Source organism: Citrus clementina, unplaced genomic scaffold (genome assembly GCF_000493195.1).
Source record: "Citrus clementina cultivar Clemenules unplaced genomic scaffold, Citrus_clementina_v1.0 scaffold_9, whole genome shotgun sequence".
Classification (NCBI taxonomy): domain Eukaryota; kingdom Viridiplantae; phylum Streptophyta; class Magnoliopsida; order Sapindales; family Rutaceae; genus Citrus; species Citrus x clementina.
Genome location: NW_006261964.1, coordinates 12,807,063 through 12,824,902, shown reverse-complemented (window position 1 = coordinate 12,824,902; position 17,840 = coordinate 12,807,063). Strand labels below are relative to the sequence as shown.

General features: G+C 31.9%; 1 protein-coding gene across 3 annotated transcripts; it reads left to right on the top strand.

The window, feature by feature from the left end:
• The first annotated feature begins 5,349 nt into the window (after nt 1-5,349).
• On the top strand, nt 5,350-16,741 carry LOC18033375 (protein LNK2). 3 transcript variants are annotated; one of them, XM_006420692.2, is made up of 9 exons: nt 5,350-5,622; nt 7,008-7,353; nt 7,437-7,566; nt 7,954-8,266; nt 8,372-8,461; nt 11,970-12,689; nt 12,795-12,952; nt 15,788-16,180; nt 16,279-16,741. In XM_006420692.2, the coding sequence occupies exons 1-8, from the start codon at nt 5,599-5,601 to the stop codon at nt 16,152-16,154; spliced, it is 2,148 nt and encodes a 715-aa protein (XP_006420755.1). In that variant the 5' UTR covers nt 5,350-5,598; the 3' UTR covers nt 16,155-16,180; nt 16,279-16,741. The 3 variants fall into 3 exon arrangements, with proteins under 3 accessions (XP_006420755.1, XP_006420756.1, XP_006420757.1); XM_006420693.2 differs by having other exon boundaries at nt 16,261-16,741; XM_006420694.2 differs by having other exon boundaries at nt 15,788-16,741.
• The last annotated feature ends 1,099 nt before the right edge of the window (nt 16,742-17,840 follow it).

Sequence of the window (17,840 nt, the reverse complement as noted above, 5' to 3'; positions counted from 1 at the left end):
CCTTCAATTAATGGATTGAGCTTAGGATATAATCTTATCATCTCCTGCCTAAAATATCTAGAAGGCTTACTGAAACACTGTTACTAATGCATTCTAATATAAAACATCTTGTGGATGGGTGGACTGTTTGTCTTTTTGGTCGGTTTTAATAATCACTAAACCAAACAAAACTATTTGGGTTGAGAAATGCTAAAAAAGCCTCAAACAAAATTTTTAGATAAATTGTTATTTGAATTGTTAATGATTTGTAGTTTAGAGTTTGGAAGATTGTATTTTGAAACTTTAAAAATTATTAAGATTGAATATGTGTTTTGTAGGATATTAAATTTGTGATATTTTTCTATTTTATTTTGCTTATTAATTATTATTTTGTAAATAAATTATAAAGGTATCACAAATGAATCTAGAATATTTGGTTTGATTCATTTATTAATTCTACTAAAAGAACTAAATGAATTATAAACGAAAGAAAATTTGATTCAATTTATTTATTAATTCTATATTATGAATTAAATGAATTAAGTCCAAAAGTCATTTATTAAACCAATCGAATTTGAATCTTGAGATTACGATTGTTAAATAAATAAACTAAATTTATTGAAGTTTGACTCAATTTATTTAGGATTCAATTCAAATTTGACTTGGGGAGGAAGGAGAAGGCGAAAATGGTTTGGCCTAAGGATGGCAAAATCCAGATCTAGATTTAAATATAGATGCATTCGGATAAAAATTTTCATTGCTATTTTGGGATTCGAATCTATAATAAATAATGCAGATCCAAATGTAGGAAATATTTGTATGGATTCTGGGTATCCGAATTTGAACATTTAAAACATTTATTTACAAATTTATGAAATTTTACTTATTTAAAAAATAAAAATAAAATAATCATCAAATATAAAACAAATCTTAAATAATTGTTAATAACAATCTAAGTGCCTGATTAGTATGACTTATCTAATAGTCATAAGTACTTATTTAATCCCAAAAGCTCTTATGAAATTTTTTGTTATTGTTTGATTTTTTTTAGTAGAGTTTTTGAATATTAAATAAGTTATTTTGTTTTTATTAGTAAAAGCTCAAATTTTGGGTTTTTGGGAGTAGGGGTTGAAAATATTTTCTTAAATGTTAAAATATCTAAAATATTCTTTACTTATTTTTTACAATCTTATTTTATCTTTTCATAATATAACTTTAAAAAACTTACTTATTAAAATAATTTTATAATTTTTTATAAAAGCTCTCATTGACAACCAAATAACTAAATTTTTTTTGTGCAAGCTCTACTTTTAAAAGTACTATTAAACAAAAGCTTGATTTAAATAAGCTATATTTGAAAAGTTATAACAAACAGAGTCTAAGTTAATAAAAAGGAAATTATTAGTCATATACCCTTAAATGACACTCGTATCAAACGTGCTACAATATTTTTCAAGTGTATCACTCGTATACCCTAAGTTGACAAAACACTTCTGTCGTCCACCAATCCATTAACTTCAGTTAGAAAGTTAACAGAATTGTGGCAAATTGACTATTTCGCCCTTGAAACTCAAAATGAGATAAAAAGATAAACTTTCCCAAAATTTAACGTAAATTTTCAATACACAGTTTTTTTTTATTTTGTTATTAACAATACTTTTTTTATTAAAACAGTATGAATTATTAATGGTACATATTATTAACAATTATCCATAAAAAATATTCATATTATACCATAAAAAATTATTAACAACATATTATTTATAATTATACATATTATACCATAAAAAATTTCAGTTGGAGCTTGGAGGAGTAGATCTTCAAAAATTTAGGTTAAATTTTGGAGGAATAGCTCGGTTGTAAAGTAGTTTTTTTTTAATAATTATTAACAATTATCCGATAAATGAGATGACATATCATTTTTATCAATATATATCATATGATATGTCATTTTTTATTAGGTAAATGGGATGACATGTCTTTTTTAAAAAAGACTAGATTACCCTTATGATGTCAGCGCTTGCAAACGGCAGTTAACGGATTAGTGGACGACAGAAGTGTTTTGTCAACTTAGGGTATACGAGTGATATACTTGAAAAGTGTTGTAACACGTTTGATATTGGTGTCATTTAAGGGTATATGACTGATAATTTCCCTTAATAAAACTACAAATGATAAATCTAAAATAATCTAAAATACTGAACAAATCTAAAATAATCTAAAATAATATTTATGGGTACTTAGTGTATTATAATGTTTATGCATAACGCGTTTTTAGCATAAGATTTGTGTTTTCTTATATATTTTCTACTTTTTATTTAATTATTTTAAAAAATATGCAAATCCACATATTCAATTTTTTAAATGCAAGTGCATCTGAATCTATGTGAATCCCCAATTTCTACATCCGACTCTGTATTTTTTATTATTTAGATCTGAATTTTTTTAATTTGGACGAATCTTTTGAATTTTTACGAATGCTGGGAAAACCTGAATTTTCTTGCTATCTCCACTGTCGCCAAGTGGTAGCGTGAGTTTGTTATTATTTACATTGATGAAGGGCAACACTGTAATTCTACAATACTATAAGTCTACAGCACAACTATTCAGCATCACTTAAATAAAAGTACAGGGAGTGATAACTTAGGAGGTGTTTTTTTTTTTACTTAATAATTAGCTTAATTTCAATAAGTTAAGTTATTAAGGCCCCGTTTGGGATTGCTTTTGGGAGGATTAAAAGTGATTTTAAAAATCTAAAAGCTAATTTTGGTGTTTGGTAAAAAAAAATCAAAATCACTTTTGCCAGAATCAGCTCCTCCTACAGCTAATTTTGAAAAGCATGGAATGAGTAACTTTTAAATTCTGATTTTGAGAATCAATTTTATCATTTAATATAATTCCATAAATATTCTTACAATTATTACTTAAACCCAAAATTATCCTTATTTAAATTGGAAACAAAATCAATATTTTAATAATTTTTTATTGTAATTAACGCACACCTTTCGTTTATTCTATTTCTTCATATTTTGTGTTCTATCAAAACTTCTCTAATGCAACAAAGCAAGATCCAGTACGTGTTCCATCACCATATTCAATAACAGTAAGTGATTCATCACACTTTTCAAGCATATTCAATGTAATTTTTATTATAATATTTGTTGTTTGTCTTATTTGGGTTTGTTTATATATAAACAATTCTATGTCTATGTAATTTTTATTATAATATTCATTGTTTGTCTTATTTGGATTTTTTATTATAAATGATTCTATAGCTATGCAATTTTATTATTATAATATTTATTGTTTGTCATTTATTTTTTAGTCATTTATTTTTTTACAGCAGTTTAACAATAAGATTTACCAAACACCCATAACTACTTTCAAAATTCACCGTATTTTTGAAAATAAAATTTACCAAACACTTAATTGATTCTCTTTACAGCTGATTATTTCTACAACACAACTAACAGTAATTATTTTAAAAGCTGCAGCATTACCAAACTGGCCCTAAGTCCGTTTGTTTTTTTAACCTAATGAAAAATTTCAGTCATTAAATCATTAAATTATTAAGCTAATTTATTTTTAGTTTTTTTGTCTAATCTAGGAAGACTAAATGATATCATTAAAAATATTCTCTAAAATATGCTTATCTAATTCATTGATTTTCATCCTTACATAAATAAAATTTAATAATTAGTATTATTATCCATTTCTATAACTTGTGATAATATAGTGGTAGACTATTATTAGTTTTATCTTTTTATTTTCTTCAAATTAGCATTATTTATCTTCGCAAATTTTTATGAATATTTTTCATTTAAAAACATGATAAACTACAATAAAATTTATTAACATATACTAATGTAGAAAATAAAGGGTTGTATTCAATCGAACATAATTTATATTATGATAATATATTATCTCATTTAACTTCTCGGAATTGTTTATTATTTTTTTAATATTTATAATTTGTAAGAGTATAAATGTAAAAATATTAGTTTTCAAACTTTTTAAGTTAAAAAAATAAATTAATATTTATTTCTAGTAATTCAGATAAAATACACAAATATATTATTTAGATTCAAAATTCAATTCTATTCAAAATTTAAATCCATTTGAATTTAAAAAAAAAATCATACTTAATCTAAAGAAAAAATAAGTATCACTTAAGGGCAATAACGTCATTCACAGAAAAGGAGCTCCAAAAGCTGACTTAACAGAAAATGTTGAGATATGAGACAGAAATGGAGGTTGACCAAATTTTTCCCTTAAAGAGCCAATTTCAAACAAAATTTTGTTTAATGACAAAACTCTTCAAAGGAAGCGCGGCAGGAGATGAAGATACGCAAACGCAAGATTTGGTCCACACACTCTTTGGCCAAACAAACTTCCAAACACCACTTGAAAACAACATCCAAACAAACTTCCACCACTCTCTTTATTTATTTATTTATTTATTATTATTATTATTTTTAATTCTTTCTTCTATTTTTCAAATTTCTCATCCCACTGGAACAAAGTAGGTTTAATTTCATCTGAACCCCTAAACTAAATTATTACTTAGTGCTACTTATTCTCTTTATTTCTGTTCTCTTGTCACTTATTTATCTTTTTAAAATTTCTTTTTAATTTTCACTCTTACAACCATCAAAAAAGTCAAATTCTCCACTTTATGAATAAGAAAGTAGATGTTAATTAATTCAATTAAAAAATTATTGATATTGCTTTTACATATTTATGTTTTAAATTTATTTTAAAACACTTAAATTCTTTCATAATTTAAAATTTTGAACTCAACTTTTAAGTTTTGAATACATTTATCATTGTTAATAATATATGATTAAGACTTAATTAGTAATATATTTAATTTACTTACCATCAATCACCATGTGTATTTTATTAAAAACATCAAATAAGGATAATATCCTTGTTTAATTGGAATCAACAAATATCAGTTAAAACCCAGATGATATTCAGAATCTAACAAGCCGAGGGGCGAAAAAGCAAAGAAACCAAAGAGGGTAAGTGACAGAAAGAAAAACAATTGGGGATCAAATTAGAATTAAGAAATAATAGTAAGACCCAAACGAAATTCAGATGTCCTTGGATTTGAAAACTGAGAGTCCAAACTCCAACCAATCAGGAATTCAGGATCCAGAATTTCGTATATAGATCTCCTCTCCCTTCCTAACCACAAATTCAGATACACGCGTGCCACGTGGCTCACTCCTTGCCACCATTCTGTCCACACGGCAAGTATTGCCGACTGTTCCCACGTGAATCTCACGTGTACCAGGTCCCACCACCCTGGAAAACTCGTTACTGTTTTGAATCACTTTTGTTTTCTGTAATTTGAGCGTTTTTTTCCCTTTAACTTTCTCATCGTTTTCTCCATTAATTTTCTCTTTCTTTCCTTGTCTGTGAATGAACTAAGAAAGTGTTTTGGATCCTTGTTTAGTTTTACTAAATATTGATGCTTACGTGGATAATCTCAGTTATTTTCCTTTAGTTCTGCACTTTCTTCATTTTCTTTTTCTCGAGAAAATTTGGCGATGCGTGGATTAATACCATACGAGCTTGGTTCTGTATTTTTGTTTTTCTGCAGGATTTTTAACTATGTTTGATTGGAACGACGAAGAGGTAACACTTCTTTTACTTATAAAAAAAATTATTTTTATTATTTTTTTAGCATCATGGAGTTTTATTTTTTTGAGTATTTTTTTGTTTTAGGATAATATGAGGACGAAATTGAGCTGAGGAATTGAATTGGCCTTTGGCCTTTTTTTTTTTTTTTTGCATTTACTTATTCTTTCAAGTGGCTGTTTCTGTTACTCTTTTTGGGTTGACTGTTTTCTCTATTAAATGCTCATGCATGAAATTCTAATTTTGCTGTATTTTGCTCAAGTTTATGGATGTAATTACTGTTTTTAGTCAATAAAGGTGTATTTCTTCGACATATGACTTAGAATAGAACATGAATAACAGGATTTATGGTGTGTTTCTTTGTATGATGTTAAAGTTTCGTTGTAATTATACTGTATAGGAGGCGTGAACATTTTCTGTATTTTATACTGAATGGTTTTTAGAAACGTTGAATGCGGCTATTCTTTGTTGAACAATGTTGCATGACATCTTGTCATGACTTAGTTCAGAATGAAATGGGGTGGAACCTTGTTTCTGAAGATCCACAGATCTTCTATAGTTACAAAATATGGAATCTCGGAGGTGGGCTAAAGCCCACTAGGGTTTCTGATCCACTGGCTGCATACCTTTTGAGGCCTTTTTGTTTACTTTTGCTGAGTAGAAGTACTTGGCTTTGCAGCATTTTGTCACTGAGATTTCTTTTCCTTGTTTTCGTGGACTTCTAGTTCCGTGGCATACAGTTTTGTTGTTTGCATATTCTTCTTCTGTTTCTGAGGAATAAACTACAGAACTTAGACATGTTATTTGGAGGTTTTTGGGAGAATTATTAAAAAAAAAAAAAAAACTGAAGATTGTAGTTTCAGATTCATGCACTCGAATTAGAAGCTTGATTTTCTTTCAGAGATTTTAAGTTGTCTAGGCTCACTATCTGTAGTGAAAAACTATTTCACTCTTTTGAAATGTTTGAATCCCTAGAATTTCAGTGCCATATGAATTAAGTTGCCCTAGGGGCTTAACTGAGTGGCTTTCAAGCAGTTTTATTTGGCTGACCACCCAAGTTTGAATCCTTGGGGAGGTAGGGGGCTAAGAAAGTAAATACCTTGAAGAAGTTAAATAAGTTATTCAGTTAATGTTCATCGCGTAGAAGTGATGCTGTCATTTTATGTTTAAGAAGTGAAAGTTCATTGGATGGTTGCATCCCCCCCCCCCCCTCCCCCCAAGAATCACTTTAATATTTTCTTCTGTTCTTTTTGAGACCTCATAACATAATTATCATGATTATTATTAGTTGGCTAATTGAACAGTGTAATCTTGAACTGTTTGAAAATTTTCTGTCTGGCAATTGTTACTTGTTCTGCTGAAACTCGACACTTCATTTTCAGCTTACAAATATAATATGGGGTGAGAATGGGAAAAGTGATGACCATATTGTGCCATATCAAGAAAAAAATGAAGATTATGGAAACAAGAAGGAATGGAGTCAAGAAGCTACAGCCATTAAGCCTGCGGAGAGGAAGATGCCGGAGGTTAAAATTGATTTTAATGGCAGAAAGTTGGAGTGCAGTTCCAATTTTAACTCATGTGAAAGGAATTCTGTCTCTGGAATTGGCATGGGCTCATGGTCTGATCTATCTTCATCTAATGCTGCCAAAACTGATGAGGAACCCATGGGTACAAATGTTTCTAATAGAATAGCTGAAATCGCCAAGTCTAATTCCACAAGTAATGGTAAGAACATTTACTGGAATAGACAGTAGATTGATGATTCGGTTAATGATTACAAGACTTACAATAACTAATACTTTTAACAGCCGTGAAAGCTGACCTGGACAAAGATTCTGAAATTTTTGAAAATCCACAAGACGGTAAAGATCAAGGTGATTTTGTCGACTATAGCTGGGCTAACATTGGAAGCTTCGATGACCTTGACCAAATATTTAGGTAATAAGCAATCTCTATATCGTTCTTTCTGCCTTAGTGAAACTTCTCACTTGCAATTCTGATCTGGAACCTTGGTGGTTTTGCAATTATCCAAAAAGTACTGCTGTTTGTTATCTCTGTCTCTATTGGAGAGTATAACACAAACCATGATTTTGGAGAGTTTTTATTGCCAACGAAACGCAATCACTCTCATAACCTAATAGTTTATCCTTTTGAGAGAAACACATCCATAACTTGAGACATGTGCCTACGCCATTGTTATCTCCTGAGATCGTGTGATTCTTGAAGATTTTTCAAATTGTATTACTTTTTTTTTTTTTTGGTTTTACAATAATGTTTTCAATGAATTCCATCTGACTCAATATCCTCACAAGTGATATTTTGCAGCAATGATGACCCAATATTTGGCAATGTAAGTCTTGGAACTGCTGAACTGTGGTCTTCTTCTAATGATGTTACTAACAGCCCTATAAAGTCTTTCCCCTTATCTGAGGACCATCCAAATTTGGAGTTAGGAGCACTGAATAATACATCTGAACATGTGGTAGTCAAATCAGAATTTGAGCAACAAGGTAACAAGTCACTAACCCTCAGCAATGGGAAATTGAATGATCCTGCTCATGATCTGCAGAGTACACATTCGACCCTAGATCATGTAGAATATGCTGGGGTTAAAAGTATGTCTTTCGAGAAGGATCAGGTAATAAAATTCATTTTCTAAGGGGATAGGTTCCTAAAATATATTTATTTTTACGTGATTGGAGGAAGCAATATAAATTTCCTAAATTTTATTTTGGTTTTGCAGACAGATTTGTGTACAAGGAGAAATACCACTGCATCAAACTGTGGCCCAGTTGCTGAACATGTCGTGACTTCTGAAAAATTTCCCAACAAGGTACTTCGATCTCGCTTGTATTTGCTAAATTAGCCCTGAAATTTTTAGGATCTATAGGTTTCCAATCTTTCATTCGCTATTTTTTTTTTCCCGAGATCTCAAAAGATTACTCAGCTGACAGTGGAAAATATTTATTACCATTTAACTCACAGACATGCAGAAACCTAGAAGTCAGGAGAACTTGGAAAAGGAAACGTATTTATTATTATTCTGTCATGGATGTGAACATAATCTACTCAACAGTCTTTGAGTATAAACTACAACATATAAGCTTGATATTCTGTGGCAAAAACTTAAAATGTGAGCAGAACATCAGATTACAAATGGCTGCAGGGGCAGCTCAATGCTTGGGCAAGTAAGGCAATTGCCTGAGGCCCCACCAAAAAACAACTTCAATTCATTATCAAGAGGACCTCCATTTTATTTATCAAAAGGGTCCTGCATTTGATAGATAATAAAAATTTATTAGTATTTTATTAAATAAATTAAAGTTGATATATTTTATACACGTAAAAAATTACTATATACTTTTCCTCATTTATAACTGATTTTAATATCTTTCTCTTTATTCAGTACATTTTATATTCTTTATTTACAACAAAAGCTAAGATTATTCACTTGTGTTTCTCAAGAAAATCATGAATAGAGGAAAATGTTTATTTACTTATCACACCTTGTTTTTTGTATGAATATCTATTTGATACAAAAATTATCAATATATGAAATTCAAATAAAAAGGCTCTGCATCTTAAGAAGCATGAGTGAAAAGCTTAAAATAGAAATTTATCATCTTTGTTTAGTAAGTTCTTTTATTCAATTGTAAATGCATTATTTGTTCTTTTTCGGATTTTCCTAGGGCTAGCCCTGCATGCCTGTAGACATCCAAATCAATAGAAATACTACTGGGAGAATGGTGGTCAAGAAATTCTGTTTCCTCAGTTGTTGACATCCCAACATTCTGAACTCATACTTTTTATTGTAAAAGCATTTGTAGTCATTAATATAATTAAAACAAGTATTCATCATGATATTTTGAAACTTATGATTCTTCATGTAATGATAGGATCCTTAGCCTTATTGCAATGAAATGAATCTTGATTATGATTATTGCATGCAAGATAAGATGTGTAATAAATGGAACTTCATGGTTTTTATGGTAGCACACAGAGCCATATGCTAATGGTTTATTTGGTTTTTTAAGGAAAGTAATAAATGGAACTTTCTATTTTAATGATAAAATTTGCATCCATTTTGGAGAAGGGGGAGGAGAAATCCACAAGTAATATATGAACTTCTCTGGTAGGCTGTTTTCTAAAGGCCGCGTGTGTGCAGGCACAGGGTGGCTTTGTGTTCAAGCAGATTAATGAACATTATGCTAGCATTTTGGGGCAGTATGTTAAATTTTCTGTTGAAAAAAATACTAAAGAGTTGTATGATGCTAAAATTTGTACATAGTATTATTGCAGTACAGGACCTTAGATTTTTAACAGAGTTGGATAGAGCTTCAGGGGACAGTCTGTCTATCATGCATTGGCTCCAACGTTACACAACCACAAGTTTTTCATTGAATTTCATAAGATTTATGTTTTGCACGTGATTAGTTTTTTGTTATAGACAACTTTTCTGCCACAGGTTGTTTGTTGCAAGATGTGTGATAGAAAAGTTGGGAAGGCAATGATGAACTTGTGAAGTTCAATAAAAAACTTGTGGTGATGTAACACTGGATCTAATGCCTGGTAGATTGATGAGTTTTAGTGCCAAAAAACTGGTGGATGCTTGGGATACTTACAGAAGATTTGTGGTGAGTTAATCCCTTAAACACCAAACAAGTTGGCATTGAGACAGGTACCATTTGCTGACTTTCAATTTAAAACAACAACAATTGTTGCCTAAACAATTAATTCAAAGTGGTTGTGGCTACTATTTGAAGTAGTCATTATCTTGACAGACCAACTACTTCTAATTCAAAATAAAGAGAGCTTCGTACCTGGATCAGTTAGCTCTCTTTTTGCTCTTGCATTTCTACTAGGGCTGGCAAAACATTCTGACATGTCACATCTCATTCCATGCTAGGGGAGCATGTCAAGTCCAGACCGGACCACCCAGCTCAGCCCCCAAAGACATGCTTTTACTAAACTCAGGTCATATCAAGTCACATGCTTATGTTAAACAAAACGCTGACTGGATTGTGCTATACTGTGCCATCCTGATCTATGTGCTTTTGTACTTCTTGGTCCTAGCTAGTAACATGACATGACCATATGATGTGTTAATTATTTGGTACTTCTACGGAAAGTTTTTGGACAGAGAGAGTTCCTACCAATATCTCTTCATTTTTATGGACAAAGTGAGGGGATTTGAAGGGGGAACAATATCTGACTAGTTAGTGTTTTAAGTGCAAAGATAAAAGATAAAGAGTGATGCAACATATCACAAAAGTTATTCCAGAAAGAACATGGGATGACTTTTGGGTATTTAGCATTACTCAAAGATATGGTGGACCATCTCTTTGTTCATCGTCCAATTATATGTTCTTTTTATTCCCTGGTATTTATGTGATATTGTTAAGTTGACAAGGGAAGTTAGGAATGGCAAGGCATGATATTGTTGGCCTTGCAGAGTTGCCTACTTTGATGTGGTATTTGTGGATGTAGGGAGATTGTAGACCATCTGATGATGATAAACATCCTATGTAACTCTTTTTGCTTGGGTTGGTTTGGTCCTTTTTCTGGTTTTTCTGGTTTTTCTGTGGGTCATTTATTATTCAAACTTAAGAAATTCCTCCATCCTTTTCCTCTTGGTACTTCTTTGTTTTACTTGTATGGTTCCCCCAGCCTGCAGTTACTTTACCCTTTAGCATATTCACTGTAATTTTATATTAACTGTTGTCCAAATTTTTGCTTAAGTTTGAAATACTTTTCGAAAGAGATAGCATGTTCAATGGTTTTACTTCTGTGAAAGGAATTTTCTAGGACCCTTTTAGACATTTTTACAAAGGATCTAATTTCTTAATTTGGAAGAACTTATCTTTAGAAATTTATTACATCTTTGGAAATTTATCACACATAATCGAATGGTCTCTTATTCATATTGTGATGTCAGATCACCTATGGTTTGCCCAGAAAAAGACTTGCTTGTTTAAAAACTTGCAAAAGATTCACTGCTGAGAATTTCCGAATCCTTGAAATCTTCCTATTAGATTTTCTTGTTTGTATTTGCTTCGCATCACTTATTCTTTCAGCTCTGGTTAATTAAATTCCTGATGCATGTATAATCTTTTGCTCGAATATCTCCTTAAAGATTTTGACGTATAACTGGATTCTGATCGTAGAAGCTGGTGTTGTTCTAAAGATGATTTTAGCAAATTATGGACATAAAATTCAGAACATCATTTGCTGAAACTCTAAAGCAAAAAGATCCCTTACACTTGCAAAATCTACGAGTTTTATTGTTAGTTCTCCAAATTTTTCTAACTTTTTTCTCTTTAACCTTTTCTGAGTATTTACAGGGATACAAACAGAAGAATCCTTTGAGAGGTCAGAGAAAGTTGGAAGAGAATAGTGAGGGAAAGTTATTGCAAGATTTGTATGGTACCTGGCCGCTAACTAGAAGCCCATCTGTTAAATTTGAGAACCAATTGGCTCACCCCGTCGTACAGTCTTCACCCTCTTCAGTTCATAGTCAACAGAGGCAGCTTCCCAAATCTGAGACTTTGCAGTACCAACAGATTTCTAATTCATTTGTGACCCCGTCTGCATATGGGAATCTTACAAATCCATATCCTGCCATGCCTGTGCTTTCTCACATGCAGTCTGGGGAATTTAAGCACCAAAGTTTATCCTCTTGCTACAATGTTTCACCAGGTAAAGCAAAACATGTAAACAAGTCAGCAGCTGCTCCTGCAAAATCTTTGACTATGACACCTCAAGAAAAAATTGAAAAGTTAAGGAGGCGGCAACAAATGCAGGCAATGCTTGCCATTCAGAAACAGCAGCAGCAGTTCAGTCATCAAGTCTCCAAAGACCATTCCAACCCTCAAAATTTCCAAGAAAACAAAATTCAGCTTGTTGATGGAGCTGATCTTGAAGTTGGAGACTTGAGTGCTCTTCCCTCTTTTGACCCAAATTCACCTGTAGAGCAGGATGACTCAAATACAAGTTGTTCCCCCCCCGATAATAATCCAGTGGCAGACACAATACTTTACCGCCTTCAAGTTGTCATTGCCCAGGTATGCTCAATTTTTTTGTTTCCTTTTACATTAACCACTTTTTTTCCTTACATAGGGATTTGAGCCCTGTAAAATTGCCAAATCATCGTGTTGCTGTTTTGACAGTTGGATCTCAGAATAAGACTTTGCATACGGGATAGCTTGTTTCGATTGGCGCAAAGTACGATGCAGAGGCATTATGCTAGTGATACTGGCAGTACTAACAAATGTAGCAGGGATGAACCTGAAGTTGTTACAGAAGCAGATAGTAAGCCCTCTAGCAGGTTAGTAACCCTATGAAGTTGTCATGTAATGCCCTTCAAGTTGGTTATTCCCTTAATTTATGTAGTATAGAATTAGGTTACTTTGACAATCTTGAACTCATGATTTGGTAGTTGTTAGTTTATAGATAGGGAAAAACATTATCTGCAACGATTGAGTTTTGGAAATTAACAATGACACAATTAGGAATCTCACCTAAAAACCCTATCAGATACCCCCATCAGATCAAAAATACCCAAGTAAACCCTGTTTGATGGCAAAATTTCATGACTTGGATAGCTTATCTACTTTTTTTCATTTCAAATACTACAACACCACCATTTAAAATCTAAAAGAAAAAAATACCATAACTCTTCTTGGAGCCTCAGTTTATGGCAAAAGCTGACATGGGGACTTAAATGAAGGTGTCAGGCAAATTAGGTCCACTTATGATAAATAATGTGTTTTATTATGCATTTATTATTATTATTTTGCTGTGATTTACTCTATTAGAAACTTAACTAATTTATACAAAAAATTGTTGATACGTTGCATAGGTTTTTGTTTCCGGAATATTGATAAAGTAAATCTATTGTTTGCTATAAAATAATATCAAATAAATACATTATAGAATAAAATTTATAATTAAAAATAATATGTTTAAAATTTTATAAAAATTATGAAGTAAATGTAATATGACATTCATAATTTTAAAAATTATTTACTGTACATTTACAATATGGTGTATTTGTTTTTAATTATAAAAAAAATGTATTTCATTTTAATTAAAAAAAATATGTTATATTATCAGTAAACAGAAAAAAGAGTGGAAAAGTAAAAAATAACCTAGCAATGTCAACTGCGACATTTTGGTGAATTGTTTACACTACCAGATCCCTAATTTTCTGATCTATTGAACGTTGGGATCGTTTTTGGAAAACCAACTGATGGAGGGGATGAAAATGCATTATGTGGGACTGTAATGCCGCATCGGTTTACCTCACACATAGGTACCTTTATCAGTGTTGCCGATGGGCCATATTATGACATGAGTATTTATTATAAGTCAGACTCTGAAGCTAAATTGCCCCTTGTATCTTGTTCAACTCTTAACAGTTCACATTCTTAGGTTTAGTTTGTTGCAAGTAAGACCGTCTCCCGATGCAACTCCACTCCTCTCTATCCTTGTAGACCAATCTTCTTCTTCCAAACCCAGAAACCCCCAACACCAGCCACTCCCTAACCCAAAAGAATAAAATAAATAAATAACTAAAGAGAGAGAGGGAGAGAGAGGTTTCTATCATTGTTGGATTTCTTTCTAGCCCACATGCACAATCTATTGATAAATTGCTATAGACTAATTGTTATTTTGAATATCAAGAAGTGAACTAGAATCCGGAATGCATTGAAAGAAAATTCAGTACACAGGAAACACAGGATTGTAAAATCAATTTAGTGTAGAAGGAGAGGAGACCCCGATTATGTGTTATTTTCTGTCCCAGCAAAACTAACCCAGTATTTAGTAAGCATGTTCATCATGCACACAGCAATGAAATTGCTCAAGAAGAAACAAGAGAAAAATCACAATCAGTGAGCACGCTTGTTTAATCTACTTGTTGCAATCATTGCTTACAATGTTCTTCACAGTGACAGAATTAATTAACAAAAATGACTTCTCCTATCAAGAGAGAAACAATATGTGGTTTGGGCATTAAATGCTTCATAAATACTGCAGAAGTTAATGCATTCAAATCACGTTAGCTTTGAGTGTGCCCAATAGAAGGATCAGCAGCATTTCACAACGGTTTTATATGAAGAACACAAACCTTGTTGAATGGTGCAATGGCTCGCTCTATTATTTGAATAATTAAATATTAATTTGCCATAGTCTTAACTGATACCCTCCTTTTTTTCTCCTGGATTTTTATTCTAACTATATTTTGCTCATGCCCTATCTCTCACTTTAATCGAATCCATTTGTGAGTGCTGAGTGTGCTAACACTATAATTATCAGCTTGGCGATGGTTATTGCTAAGACATATTCTCAAGGAAAAAAAAATTGTTGGAACTTTATAATTTCCTTTCTTATTCCTTTTCCAAATTTAAAATTTTAATTTTTTCCAACTTTTTTAATAATATGTAAATGTAAACCATGCAATACTCCTTCTCCCTCCTTTTTCTAGCTTTTGTGAGCAAGATTCAGATCTTAAACCTTTTCCATGACCTGAGAGATATCACTAATTGAACCAATCGACTCCAACGCTGTTCATATTCTTGTTATAATGAAGAAAGAAACATAATTAATGGTAAGAAGTTTCTCTGTCCCTCTTTCCCCTTGACAGAAACTTCTCTTTCTGTCCTTTCATGTAGGTTAAAAAATTTAATAAAAGAAAAAACAACCTTCGATGCCTGTTTGTTTTTAATTATTATAATGCCCTTTTTGGAATCTGTAGTGCTGTTCTCACTTTATCTACAAAAGCATCATCCAAGAATTTGTAAACTTTCTGTTTTACCGTCTTTTAAATCTCTTTCATCAGTTGCTTTAGTAGTGGTGAATTGATGAATGATTAATAACTTGATTGTATGTGTAGGAGAGACATCTTTTGATTGATAGTGTTTTGAAATTACTTCGCAATGGATCCAAAAACAAAAAAAAAAAATTAACAAAACAGATAAACAAATGCACATTTGTTGAGAACCATCAAAGACCACTAAAAGAAAATACTTTCTTCGGTTCCTTTTTCTTATTATCATCCCAAGTCACCTTTTCTGAAAGGGATGATGCAGTTATCACTATTTCATACAAGGATCTCAACATTCATTTGAAATTGCTTTTCTTATTTTTTACGGCTATGCAGGTATCTTCGAATGCCTGATGCGGAAACAGAAACCAATCCTATTGATCGAGCTGTAGCTCATTTGCTCTTCCATAGGCCCTTGGACTTACCAGGAAAGTATCTAGAGACACCTGAATCACCGGTTTCTGCTAAATTCTCATGTGAACATGCAACAATGAGTTTAGTGAGCTTGCCAAATAGCTGCATGCCCAAGAGTTCTAAAATTACGCAAAACATTTCTCAGCTAGGGCCCAATGATCCTTGTTCAGTGCCTGAACCCCAGCTTCTGGATCAGTTTAAAACCAGTCCCTGTATGGACACTTCAGAGAATGCATCATACTATGGACCCACAGATAGTGGAGCTGCTGAGGTCGAGGCCTCTCAGTAAAGTACAAGTTTCACAATTCTACAAGGGTAATTCCTTCCTTTATTACTTCCATGTTAATTGATATACTTTCCTTGTATAGCTGTACGGATTTGCTTGTAATGCCAAGGTTTTCTTTCATTGTCAGCCAACTCGATCTTCACCAAGTGTGGTCTTGGAGTTTGTCGGCCTACCAAACCTTATCAAGTGCATTGTGGATTAAGATTGTCATATTGGAGATCTGATTATTATCATTGTCTGGAACTATGTGCAAGAAGTTTCACAAATGCATGTCAGAATTGCAGTCAATATAATTAAGCATCTTAATCTAAATGTTGCTATGAGATCACCATATCAAAGGTGAGGCCTCGTTTATGCTGTATGATGTATGGTGGTGTTAAGTATTCTGTATACTTTAAATAATGTCTTGGCAAGACTACTGTTGCCAAATTCCTTGAGCTTGTTTGAATAATTTTATGTAGCCGAAAGTTGCAAAATTTAGTAGCAGCTAATCGAGAAATTCCGTACGCTGCTTGGAGATACTATAACTCCTATTATATTTTGTTTTCTAAGATTTAAATCATATTCTGCTAGCCAAGATTTAAAAGTAACTTTGTTCATCCTCGGCATGGAGTTATTAGTATTCCTCTCAAACCGCATTAATCTGTGGATGCCAGTATTATCGTCTGGTGTGGGTAATACTTAGTTATTACATTAAGCATAATGTCATGGATGAGCATTTTGCATAGAACATCCATCTGTTATCTAGATAATTCTTGTCTGAAAGTTGTTAAGCTAGGATGCTAGAGCTTGAGAGAAAAGAGAGCGGGCAGAAGAGTGTTTTATTCACAAGAGTACTGCGTTACAATGTTAAAGAGCTGGCTTAGTTGCTTTAGATTTGCTGTTCCGAAGGTGTCTACTTTTCTTCCTACAATACGATGTTTTTCCTATATTGCACCATGTAAGTATGTATTATTTGATCACTCATTAAATCTCTTGCCTTTGTTTTTAATGAATTCCATTTAAATTTCAAATGGGGGAATTTTAAGTATATTTAAAACTAGATAGGTCTCAACAACACGACTTCTATACTCATGCCTTTTTCGGAAGTGTATTATGCTTTTTGCTCATATCTAACATGTTTCTGTATACATCATTTTGATATTAGGTGGATATTAACAAACTTAAATTATTTGTGTTTGGACAAATTGAAATTTGAAAAGAAATCCTTGAGGAGCATTTTAGAACATGTAATTGGGAAAAAAGTACTTTTCTAGGGGGGTGCATTAGGAACAGGAAACATTGAAGTTTAAAGATATAACATTAGATGCAAAACATGAATCATGACATTTATACATGAAACAAATTTGACAAATTATGCAACACTTAATAGACAACATGAAATAATGAATATGAAGTTAACATGAAACATTTAGCACCACACAGGTACATGAATGTTATATATGAAACATAAACGTTGAACCTGAAACCTCAAAATAGCATGGAAAAAATAGAAAATTAAAAATGGGGAAAATAGAAAAATTAAGGGGGCATTTAGGGCATGAAACATAGAACACTAGTTACGTCGAAATAAAGAGTAAAGGATGATTTATTAAAGAAAGTGGAAATGTAGACTTGTATGATGTATGGTGAACGATTGTGAGAGCTCTAAAAATAGACTTGTATAATTTATTAAATTTAAACCCTTTG